This window comes from Esox lucius, chromosome 9, assembly GCF_011004845.1.
Source record: "Esox lucius isolate fEsoLuc1 chromosome 9, fEsoLuc1.pri, whole genome shotgun sequence".
In the NCBI taxonomy this organism is placed as follows: domain Eukaryota; kingdom Metazoa; phylum Chordata; class Actinopteri; order Esociformes; family Esocidae; genus Esox; species Esox lucius.
In genome coordinates this window covers 17934122-17947235 of record NC_047577.1, presented here as the reverse complement: position 1 = coordinate 17947235, position 13114 = coordinate 17934122, and the positions used below count along the sequence as shown (strand labels likewise).

The following is a 13114-nucleotide window of genomic DNA, read 5'->3' as shown; positions in this document are numbered from 1 at the left end:
CCAAGGCGGGGCACCACGGTAAAATGAACGCAACAGAATCATCGGGTATTGGTGTACTAATATTAAGCCATTGTATGTGATAGTAAAGGTAGAGGTGTACTAATATTTAGCCATTGTATGTGATAGTAAAGGTAGAGGTGTACTAATATTTAGCCATTGTATGTGATGGTAAAGGTAGGGTGTAATAATATTTAGCTCTTGTATGTGATGGTAAAGGTAGGGGTGTACTAATATTTTCCGGATAAGACAATTGTAGTTTTATTTATTCATTAATGTATGAATGAATGGTCTAAAATTAGAACAGTTTTTTCTGATTTGATACATTTGGTTACCTTCATTAATGAATGTGGTTGGAATTCAGCTCCAAATAAGTAAAAAACTAATTTCTAGGGGGTGTACTTGTATGCACATCAAAACACACAAACGTGACACCTAGCCTTGATTGTGCAACATGGGTTCATTAGACCATATCATCTTAGAGGTGAATGGTGTGATTCTATTATGAGTCCAAAGGCTTTGTTTTGCAGCACCTAGACATAAGGAAGTATTACTGACAGGCAACATGGTAAAACCCCTGTTAGTTTACCTTTGGTCCTGAAGTTTCTGTTCTGTGATCGTTTCCTCCTATCTATTGACCTGAGGCAGTAATAAAGTTACAGTTTTACAGAGACACTTTCTTTTGTACTTGCAATCAAATGTTATATTTTCTTTACTTCACTATACTGCAGTGTTTCCCAATCCTGGTCCTCGGGACCCAAAGGGGTGCATGTTTTGGTTTTTGCCGTATCACTCACACACCTGATTCAAATTGAAGACCTGATGATAGGTTGATTACATCACTCAAGTGTGTAAGTGGTAGGGCAAAAATTAAAATGTGCACTCCTTTGGGTCCCGAGGATCAGGATTGGGAAACACTGCATACTGCAATGATTTTAAAAGTGTAATAGTGGTGAATGCTGTGCGATTATATAGCTGGATATATTTTTAATCGTGGTAAAAACATTTTAGGAAGAAAGATCCTCCATTCCAAGTGATTTTAGGCGTTAATGGCTGCAAAGTCATTAAGTCTGTCATTCATGTCATGTCTACTGTTGACTGTTTTGTGGGAGGAGCTTAGAGAAGTCCACACCCTATGATAACGTTAGGGGAGGTTTCTAATCCCATCTCCACCTGGATGCTCTTGGCCACAGACGCCAAATTCCACTAATCCGATTAGCCTCTATACTACTTAGCTATAATCAGTTTCCTTCTCCACCTTCAGTCCACAAAAGATTTTGCAGGAGCCTTTGCCATGGCCTTGGTACTGACAGACCTAACCATTCATAAAGATAAGGTATTGGTCATCTTTCTAGATCAGGGAACGACAACTCCCATCCTTTGGGGCTGGAATGTTTTCAAACCTTACCACATCCCTAGCAAACACAGCCGATTAAACTAACTTAATTCTAAGCTGCATCATGATTAGCTGTCAAATGTGTTAGTTGGGACTGGGGCAGCTGCCAAAAGGCATGTCCAAAAAAAAATCTAAATGCATTCAAATGTATTGAATCCTGATTGCAATTAACTCTAAAAAATAAGAAAATTATTGAACATGGAATTATAATAAAAAATACACAGAGTTTAGAAAAATTAAGTTGAATGAAGTTAGAATAAAAACAGTAAAAGAAACAACATACTAGCAAAGAAAACCAGACAAAAAATTGCCCCTTAGCCACAACCCTTGTTGTTGAGCCTTGTGTAGTCTGCTTGGGAGTTCTATTAAGGCCGCCTGAAACTCCCAGGATAAGTACTGGCAGATCTGGGTCAAGATCTGGAGATCCGAGAGCATCTGAAAGATTCCAGACCAAAAACTGTGCAGATTTTCTCACCTGGCTCTAATGGCATCTGTTTAGGTTTGGTTTGACATACTGAAATGCGTCTTACAAATGGAATATACGTGTGGTAGATATGGTGGGCATTTTGAGGCACCCATTAAACAGAGCAGATCTAGCGTTTTCAAATGCAGGAAGGTGTTTTCTAACATAGTCTCTAACCTGTGGGTATCTGAAACATTTATTTCTAGGAAGGTCATAGCTCTACCTTAGCAAGTCGAAGTAGGCTCCTTTGAATAGATACCCTATGGTATGAATTCCCAGGTTTCTCCAGTGGTGAGTTATTTTATGAAGGTTAGGGGGGGGGGGAGCAGGGGTTCCTCACAACTGGGTTCAGAAATGACATCATTCTAATGTCAAAATGGCCTTTCATTTGCCTCCAGGTACAGTGTACCATGCACAATGGGATTATGATTACAATGTGATAGAACAAAAATGTTGACCTGGGAAGTGGAGTACTGATAGTGTTGCCAGCGAGGACAAGCTGGACTCTTCTAAACCAAGCCAATCAAGCTGGACTTGGGGTTCAGTGCTGGCGTTGCCAGATGACCATAGGATCGCATGGTTTACGTCCCCACGAGGTAGAATAGGCTGTACCCGCCTTCATTTACTCAATCTTCTTAGCGGGGCAGAGGACAGGCAGGTAACTCCAGCCAATCTAGCCTGGGGGGAAGGTAAGTGGTTGGCCACGTCTCATAGGATTGCATGACTTATTCCCACATAATGTAGGACAGGCTTCACCCAATCCTGCTTAGCCAGGGACTGGACAGACAGGTAGACTGACTGTCGAGGCACAGCTGTCTAATACCTGGTCCCTTGTGGAGGTTTGGTTTTTAGCACACTAAGCTCCTGTCCATCACTTTTGGGCGTGTCTCTGGCAGAATGCCTCAGTGTGCACCAGTTTTGCTCTGATTCACCTCGACTTGTTTTTTGTCTGCTCCATCTATCAGTTGACTCGCTCACCACTTACAGTTAGATCCGGAAATATTTGGACACTAACCCAATTTTCATAATTTTGGCCCTGTACGCCATCCCAATGGAGGTGAAAAGAAACAACCAAGATGCAGTTGAAATGCGGACTTTCAGCTTTAATTCAACGGGTTCAACAAAAACGTTTAGGAATTGCAACCATTTTCATACACTGTCCCCTTATTTCAGGGGCTCAAATGTAATTGGACAAATGAACACAATCATGAATAAAATTTTCATTTTTAATACTTTGTCGAGAATCCTTTGGAAACAAGGACTGCTTGAAGTCTGGAACGCATGGACACATGGACATCACCAAACTGGGTTTCCTCCTTTGTGATGCTTTGCCAGGCCTTTACTGCAGCTATTGGCGTAGGAGTGACTCTGATATTGGGGGACACACATTTGACTACAGTGTAAATGTTAATGTATTCACCAAAAAGTCTATTTCATGTGTAGTTATGTGTTTTTCCACTTCTAGAATCCACTTCTAGTTTGATTCTCTTTGTCCATGACTACGTTAGATATAGACATACTCTGGTTAAAAAAGGCATAGGCATTCTTGACCAATTAGGACCAGTGCAACCGACAGTTTCTGGCTTGCAATACTCATTATGTCTGGAAAGGGTGTAGCAAGTAGATAGTTACCCCAAACAATGTTGCCTTTCTGTACCGAAGCCTTGAGGGTGTTGATAGGACTCAAGCGTTCAGTGTGAAAATTCCAGTATGACTTAAAGAACATAGTGATTTCTGAACATGCATTGGTAAACTAGCATTGGTAAATAATAATGTGTGTGATTCTTTTGCATTGTGGGACTTTTCAGCTGGAAAGGCATTTCAGATAGATGATAATGTAACCAGAGGGACTTTTAAAATGACATACTACAATGATGTTGGTAACATCTCAGTCAGACATGTTAGTCCAGCTTTAAGTTTTCCAATCTGTTTCCATAGACCTCCTTGAATAAATACTTCTCACTATCTTACCTGCTGGTTTGTGGCCTCTCTCTGCCTCACTCTGCCTGCCTTTCTGACCAGTGTTATTGTTATGACAGCCTCTCTTCTGCATAAAGCAAACACATACAGTACAATCCTAAATTCAGCTGCTATCTTCAACAGTATCTTGGCGTGGCACTAATCAATGATTTACCTGTTGGTTTGTGGCCTCTTTCTATCCCTCCTTGCCTGTTTGGTCATGTCTATCACTGTCTTGCCATGATCATACATAGCATAAACCAAATTCTTAAAATACTGAACACACCGTAGCTATATCTAGATGATTCGAAACATGAGGGAAAATTCTGAAGGAAAAAAATGGCCAGCTGTGGTGTGACGATTGTTTCCAAGAGCCTTAATTATACTCCATTCTTGACTGGTGGTGGCTCATCCATTACTTAGCTAGCTACTTGCAGACACTACAGTATGGTGAAGACTAATACATTGATTGTGCAAATCATTTTAGCAGACGTTCTTCTTTTTAAATCATTCACTATCACTTATTCACACTGCCATAGCAACTACTGTGTAATCTAGCAAGCAAGCTACTGTAATGTTTGTTAGATAAGACCTTAAAAATAAAGATAGCTAGCTAGCTATTGTTGGGGGAGACACTTTAACCCCTTTCTAATATTGGTCCCCCCCTGGCTCCTACGGCCTTGACTGCAGCTGTCTTCAGTTGTTGTTGGTTTGTGGGTCTTTTGGCTTCATTAAGTTTGTCTAAAGCAAGTGAAATGCATGCTTGATCGGGTTGAGATCAGGCGATTGACTCGGCCATTACAGAATATTCAATTTCCTTGCCTTCATAAACTCCTGGGTTGCTTTCACAGTATGTTTTGGGTCATTGTCCATCTGTAAAGTGAAGCGCCATCCAAACAACTAAGCTGAATTTGGCTGAATCTGAGCAGACAATATATCCCTATACACTTCAGAATTCATCCGGCTGCTTCTGTCTTCTGTCACATAATAAGTGACCCAGTGCCAATGGAAGCCATGCATGCCCATGCCATCACACTGCCTCCACCGTGTTTTACAGATGATGTGGTAAGCTTTGGATCATGAGCCAGTCCAAGCCTTCTCCATACTTTTTTGGTACCATCATTCTGGTACAGGTTAATCTTAGTTTAATATGTCCAAAGAATGCTGGGACAACTTTTTTTTTTTTTTTTTGGCAAAGTCAAATCTGGCCTTTCTGTTCTTGAGGCTTATGAATGGTTTGCACCTTGTGGTGAACCCTCTGTATTTGCTCTTGTGAAGTCTTCTGTTTAAGGTAGACTTGGATAATGATATGCCTACCTCCTGGAGAGTGTTCTTTACTTGGCTGAATGTTGTGAAGGGGTTTTTCTATAACATGTAAAGGATCCTATGATCATCCACCACTGTTGTCTTCTGTGGACGTCCAGGTCTTTTGGTGTTACAGAGCTCACCAGTGTGTTCTTTTTTTCTCAGAATGTACCAAATTGTTGATTTGGCCACTCCTAATGTACCTGCTATTTCTCTGCTGGATATTTTTTTTTGCAGCCTAAGGATGGCCTGTTTCACTTGCATTGAGAGCTCTTTTGACCGCATGTTATGGGTTCACAGCAACAGCTTCCAAATACGAATGCCACACTTGGAATCAACTCCAGACCTTTTACCTGCTTAATTGATGAAGAAATAACAAAGGAATTGCCCGCACCTGTCAAGGAAACAGCTTTTGAGTCAATTGTCCAATTTCTTTGGGTCCCTTGAAAAAGAGGGTGGTACATATTAAAGAGCTGTAATTCCTAAACCCTTCCTCCAATTTGGATGTGAATATCCTCAAATTAAAGCTGAGAGACTGCACTTTAAGCCTATCATCATATTTAACTGTAACTTGACACTATTTTGGTAAACAGCAAGTGTAAAACTTGTGTCAGTGCCCAATTACTTCCGGACCTAACTGTATCTCACATGCATTCCTCTTTCTTTTATTAACAGTTCAGGATGGTCTGTTTCTTCACTCATCTCCTTTGTTCTTTTCTTCTTTCCCACACCCTCATACGCCCTTTAATAACACTGTGTCTCCCCACTCTAGTTTTAGACTGAATAAATAAGTAATCCATGTCTCAGGCTTTGTTGACTTCAATACCACTTCAGTTTATCAGTCTTAACCTGACTGTGGTATGCAGGATCTGGATAGATGCCCATGCAAATAAACAGACACATTTAAGCCCAGTCTTCGGTTCAATGGCACCCTATTGACTTTGTAGTTCACTACTTTGTTTTACCATTGTGCTGGTTTATTCAACTACTTATAAGAACACTCTCACACATTTCCTTATGGATCAATGGATGATGTATCCATCTAATTTATTTTAATGAGATCTCTCATCCGTTATATAGAGCTCATGGTGTTGTTTTGGTTGGACTGTAGATATTTAAGGCAGCTGATCATTGACCTGACTTGCGGGCGTGTCCTTATGTCCTAGTCAAATATTTAACCGTGAAACCTGCTCTCCGTCCCATCCCGTTTATTTGTTGTTATATTAGGACGCTGCCAATGGCTTCTACTGTTGTTATCCATTTGTTGTCCATATTAAAGATATCGTAAAAGTTGACAGTTTATGTTAAATAATATTAAATAAATTGTAATCTGTGCATGGCTAGATTCGGTAAAGTCAAATAAGATACATCTTACTCATCTGTTAATAGTTTATTTTGGGCCTGTGCTCTTTTTGTCAGAGACAAAGGGCTTGACACAGTATCTCTTTAGCCACGTTAGCTCCAGCTTAACCTATCAAAAATGTTACTTGAATTTCTGGTTACCTGCCTCAACAAACCTCTTTTGTAGCTTGACCTGATTCTTTCATTTCAATCAGTCAGGTATTCCAGGGACGGGCCAATATAATTGTTATGAAACCTGTGGTATTTTAAGGGTGTTGCCTCCTCTTGTCTGGCTAGGAATTCTGTTTGAGGAGCAGTTATACAAGCGTGGTTAGAAAACAAGAGTGGAATGGGGGGATGAAAGGGGATAGTGGGATGCGAAAGAAGGAGACGGGGAGAGTTAAGGGGAGACTGTAGATGTAGTGTCCTTGCCAACGCCCGCAGCTCCTTGCGTGCCGAACCTGACCTGAGAGAAGCTCCATGCGGGTTAAAACTTTTATGAGGAAGAGGTTAATATTTGATTGGTGGGACGCTTGAGTGCCATGGCAGACGTTGGGAGTGTACTGCGTAGATGCAGTGGTGACGACGACGATGATGATGATGCGATGAAGGCTGGACGGCAGGGGTGCGGCTTGTGTTGATCCAGGGTTGTGTTGATATTTCTTTATCTTCACTTGATGTGTGGAAAATATACCTGGTGTCGTTTCGTCATGGCACTTTATTTGATTTGAAATGAGCAGCTTGGTAGTGCGGTGGAGCATATATAATGAATAAGTCCCTTTATACACAGACTTCGGATGTACCTGAAAGGCTTGGTGAACCTTGAAGGGCAGCACTTCTGCAAAAACATTGACATATCCTCCTCCTTTCCACCCAAACAGTCAACACACACCCTCAGTCCCTGTGTACAATGGAGCATCCCTCACCCTCTGTCAGGGTGCCCGGCCAAGTCTGCACCAGCATTACGTGACAGTCGTCATGGCTTTTGGCTGGAACGTACCATCTTACTAATCCTCTGCAGGGTAGGACAGTCTGCCCCGGCTAAACCAATTCAGAACGTGCATTTGTTTTCCGTGGATTAACCTCGCATAAACGTGCATTTTGAATGCCGATGCTACGTTACAATACACTGTGTGTGTCATTTATTTTTTTCTGGCTTGTTCTTTTCAAAAGCTTCCTTTGACATGTCCCCTGCACCCTCCCGGTTTCCCTCAATCCATGTGTCCAGGTAGATATAAGCAGGGGGTGTGTCGACAGATGGCCCTCCCAGTCAGAGGGATTACTTTTTATCAGCTCAGAGGGGAGCCCAGTATCCTCTCTCTCTCTGACACTCACATAGTTCATACCCACACAACCGCTGGTGGAAGCACACAGGCACCTGCTCTGCCCACATACTGCAGTGGCGCATTGTGGAATGGGCATAAAGCCACCGGAAGAAACGGACGAATCACAGTGACCGTAAACGTTGAAGAGTAGAACAGGACTCCACACCAGTCGGAAGGATAGAGGGCTCCTGTCCGCTTCCCATGGAGGTGTGGAGCTCCTCGGCTTCCGAAGAGGAGGAGGAGGAGGAGAAGGAGAGCGGCAACGGGAGCCAGGAGGAGGAAGAAGAGGAGGCGGAGGATGGGGGAAAGCAACATACAGAGATCCTTTGCAGGGAGCTGATGCAAGGTGAGGGACGCTGAGGAGGACGGAGAAGAGGGCGATTGAGGGGGGAGCGGAGGAGGCTGAGGAGGAGAGGGGGCACGCGGGTGGGGGAGATGAGCTGGTGGCACAGCGCCGATTCTGATCGTGTTGGTAAACAATGCAGCCGTAAGCATACCGCAGAATCCCTGCCCGATTACCGAACGGCTAAGTGACGGGATGCCAGCCAAGATGCTTATGCGTTCATGTGGTGGCATATTCTGTTGGCGGTTGTTGTGATTCGCCGAAAACACATGGTTTGTTTATTCACAGGTACATTTAGTATGAAACCGGTTTGTCATTGGGAATGAACAAAGGCTGGCTTATCTCCTGCGGGTTGCCAAATGTATAATCTAAGCTGCCGGTCACCTCCGATGCCAAATCTACTGAGTTTGTCCCGATAGCGTGTGAAGGTCACTGGTCCAGGCTGTGGTGCCGTGTGTTTGCCCTCAGAAACAGCGCGGTCCATTATGCAGTGAGTCTTAGTGTCTTTGAGTGGCATTGACTTTGGGCTGCGGTGGAACAGGGCGTTTTAATGTTTTAGGGCTTGTGGAGACGAAGGTCCTGACACTGTTCTAGTACCGGGCTCTTATACTGATATAAATGAAAACAGACAGGGAATGTTACAGAATCCATTCCCCAGTGATACTCTTCAGCTCCATGCACATATATCCCTCTCCCCTCCCTCTGATATCCCCTTTCAGTAAAAAAAAACACAAACATAAGGAGTATGAGTGTCCATTCGCTCATAAAATAACAATGATAATCCATGCAATAAATGACAAGTTAATTACATTCACGCTGTTCAGTCAACATTTGAGCAGTAGACTATGATATATAGTGTTGTATAATATGAAATAATCTGCAAAGTATACAAACCATGAATATAGAAAATAATTCATTTGAAAGAAAATACATTTTTGGTGTCAGGATGGAATCTGAAGGATGGATGGAAATTTCTCAGATAATTCATTTAAATGATGATACCCTAGGTATATTATATCCGTATAACTTTAGTGGTGTCTTGTAGTATTTGCCCACTTCTTTTTAGAAAATAACCTCACCATGTTTTGTGTGAATGTGTTGCAGTGTGTTGACTGGGACCTTTTTCATCAGCACACTGCGTCACTGGCATAGTAGCTTGCACAGACCCAGAAAACGAACAGATGTTTCTAGAAAATCGATGGCTTTAGATAACTGTTACACAACCGACCGAATAGAATTGGATGAATTTTAATCGCACAATTACAGTATAGCTGTTTGTGGGATGTACAAACAGCTATACTGCAATGCTCAGTCAAGGCCGAAATCTGTTGGATTTCATGATGCTCGAATAGACCAAACCTACCAATCTGGGTGTAGTTTTGGCAAATCTACATTTTTAAATCTACAGTGTCATACAACATTTAGTATTTCATGTAATTAATAATGATGCTAATGATTTATTCTCGGATAATGCACAGCAAGAGGTTGGATACACAATACCGTGCAAAAGGTTGGGGTCACTTAGAAATGTCCTTGTTTCCATGAAAACACAACTGAAATTTCGTTGAATAGGAGATGTTACAACATTTATTGGAAATATAATCATTGACAAGATTAGATTAAATTTTTTTTAAATTGAAATAATAATTAAGTCCTTCAAATGTTGCTTTTTTCCATTTGATCTTTTGCCATTCTAGTTGTCAATTTGTTGAGGTAATCTGAAGAGATTTCAACACGTGCTTCCTGAATCACCTCCCACAAGTTGGATTGGACCATACGGTCAAGCTGCTCCCACAACAGCTCAGTAGGGTTGAGATCTGGTGACTGTGCTTGCCACTCCATTATAGAAAGAATACCAGCTGACTGCTTCTTCCCTAAGTAGTTCTTGCATAGTTTGGAGCTGTGCTTTGGGTCATTGTCTCCAATCAAGCAGAGTCCACAGGGTATGGCATGGCATTGCAAAATGGAGTGATAGCTTTCCTTCTTCAAGATCCCTTTCACCCCACTTTACCACCACTAAAGCACCCCCAGACCATCACATTGCCTCCACCAAGCTTGACAGATGGCATCAAGCACTCTTCCAGCATCTTTTCATTTGATCTGCATTTCATGATTGTTCTTCTTTGTGATCCAAACACCTCAAACAATTATAACACAAACAAGACCAAAGTCTTTGGTCCTTAAAAACGCTGCTGGTTGTAATGTTGTGTTCTACAGCTTGAAAATGAATTAATATATGTCAATGTAATCATTTATTTTCCAACATCAGGGGTATTCCCCCCAGAAGTTAAATAAGTGTTTTTTTTTTCATCCCATGATAATAATTTGGATTGCGACACTGATATCGTCCCAGCCTTAATTTTTATGGAGACAAATTGGACCTTGAGATTAACTGGCACTGCTATACTGCCTTGAATGACTGAATCTGTGAACCCCAATGACCCCCTAGGCGGGCCCGTGGTATCCTTGTCGTCATTCCGACCCATGCGCGACACGGCTAAACAGATCAAAGTCCAGTTTCCCAAAGGAGTCAGACGACATAGGATCTTGCGGTTCAAACTATGAACTCCGCTGTAATGCTTTTAGGAAACTGGGCCAGGACAAGAAGAGGCTTTGTGATGTCATGTTCCGGTTTCTCCAGCCTGTCTCAAGAAGATATAGTTCCCTGTATTTGATACCTGTAATGGATGACCGAGATGACTGGCAGAATGGCTCACAACGTCTGTTGTGCGGATCAGACTCAGAGGCCACCGTTGAGCTTGTGGGTTCTTTCCCCATGGACCCTGTTGGTAATGTAGAGGATCTATCCTGAACCCTGTTGGTTAGGGCACAGCAAGCTAATAATCCCTCTGTCAAAGGCCACCTTGAGACTGTAGTGGGGTCTCAAAATGTCATATAATTCAATGTGTATTGCTCTCAGAGGATTGAGTCATCTACTCTACAAAGCCATTGCTTTTACAGGGAAAGTCCTGTCAGATGATTTCTATTTAAAAGGACACAGTGACAGCTAGATAGGATCTTCTCTTGATTATCCAACCGAATAAACTACAGATTCATATTGAAATTGTCTTTTTTTTTGGAGAAAATGCAGAATCTATTTTTTGGTGAAGCTAAATAGGGATTTAAGCGTAACATAACTTGATTTAAATAAACAAAACTCTTGGATTTGCAGGAGATTGGCTAGTTTGTATGTTGTCCTTGAATGTATGGTTCTGTGAATGTATTTTTTGTTGCTAATAGTATTAGCCAGTGAGTGGATTCACGTATTTCCATTATGGTTACCCAATTATAGTTTTGTTCTTAGTCTACAACTTATTTTAATGGTAATAAGCCTAGACCTATTAACAAATTAGCCTTTGTTCAGTGGCAGATCTATTTTAATTGTCCTACCAGATTGGAACATTAGCAGTTAACCTCGAAAGTACTTAAAGCCTGCCAGTGTTAGGGCAATTATGTTTGTTTTTACAGAGCTATATTTACTGGGGCTCATTTCTCCAAGTGGCATTGTAATATCATTAATACCCTCTTTCACTGCTCTGCCATCCAAAATGCTGGGCTACCTGACCTGATTTTAAACAGGATATCTCCAGCCTACAGTATGTTATTCTTCATTCTGACGTCTGTACTTAACTGTTGGCACCAACTCCACCACCAACTCCACCGATGCAGACTGGTTCAGTATCCCAAGACAAGATCTTCTCATGATAGTGCCTTTCCCTGTTCTTTTTTTTACTGCCCTCTAATAGTTTTGCAAGATCAGCATGTTTTGTGGTCCAACACTGCCCCTTACTTAGATAGTATGTATATTCTTAGAGGCAGGTTAGGCTGCTTAACGAAGGATTGGATGACTGCATTGAAAATTGTGGTATGACCTTAAGAATGGTTTTCCCCATGTTGAGGCCGTCTCTGCAAGATGAAGGAAAATAAATAAATACATCATGGGTGAAATTATTTATTTCAAATCCTGTTTAAATAAAAACGACATTGGCGTAAGTACATAAAGTAACCCTGTATATAAACGGAATCATTGTAACACCTCTGAAGACTCAGCATCATTCAATATCCCCCATAGAACCGCGGCAGAATGACCATCCTCCAGCAAATGAACAAGACCTAAATAAATGGTCCTGACTGTCACTAGCTTTTCTGTAATCCCGGCCATAGATATTTAACCTTCTCCTTACCACTCACATTCCAGTGTGCTACAGCAGCTCCTTACTGAGGTATATTTATATCGCGCAGAGAGAGATGGGTCTTATCTGTGTAATGAGATCAGGCTCTAAGAGGCTAAGCACTGGCTGGCTGGGTCATGGTAATGTAGTGGTCAGCACACAGGCTGTGTCCTGTTAACTGTTGTTGACAACCAGTCATTCACAAAAAGAGAGGGGATGGTTGTGGGTCACTGAGGATGATAATGACCATAATAATGACCTCTCAAAGGATTAGTGGCTAGTATTACTGTGGTGGTCAAAGTTTGTTTTCCAATTAATCCTGAAACTACTAATGCTTAGTAAAAGGCTGAAATTCCCGCACTTAAAGAACATCCCTGATTATCCCTACTGCTTCTGATCTGATCTGATCCACTAAACACGAATGTTTCCTTACAAATGATCTCTGAGTGTTGGTCTGCCCTTGTCTACCTACAAATAAAAAATGAAATCTTGTTTGAAATCGAAAAATTATTTATCCATAAAATAGCATAAATCCATGCCCTAAATGTATATAATTAAAAGTTGATTTCCATTCACGCTGTTCAGTTAATTGTTTAACATTTGAGCTGTAGACTGTATAATGTTGTATAATATGTAATACTGTGCAATATATACAGTCCATGAAGATAGAAAATAATGAATGTAAACACAAAACAGCAATAGTAATATTCTTTACATAGAATTTTAGCAGTGTAGTATTTGACTAACGTTTTTAGAAATGACCACATGGTCCTTTGTGTGAAACTTAAAAATTATCTGTGGGACAGTTCTCTT

General features: G+C 41.4%; 1 protein-coding gene across 11 annotated transcripts in view; it reads left to right on the top strand.

The window, feature by feature from the left end:
* si:dkey-28e7.3 (trafficking kinesin-binding protein 1) overlaps positions 1-13114 on the top strand; it is a 44869-nt gene that overhangs the window by 22769 nt on the left and 8986 nt on the right. Inside the window, exon 1 of one of the 11 annotated variants that reach the window (XM_010889188.4) lies at positions 7715-8132. The exons of the other annotated variants lie outside the window; for them this stretch is intronic. Within the exon in view, the coding sequence (XP_010887490.2) occupies positions 7988-8132 (145 nt within the window). The 5' untranslated portion in view covers positions 7715-7987. Of the gene's footprint in view, positions 1-7714; positions 8133-13114 lie in introns of those variants that run through there. 11 annotated transcript variants of the gene reach the window in all.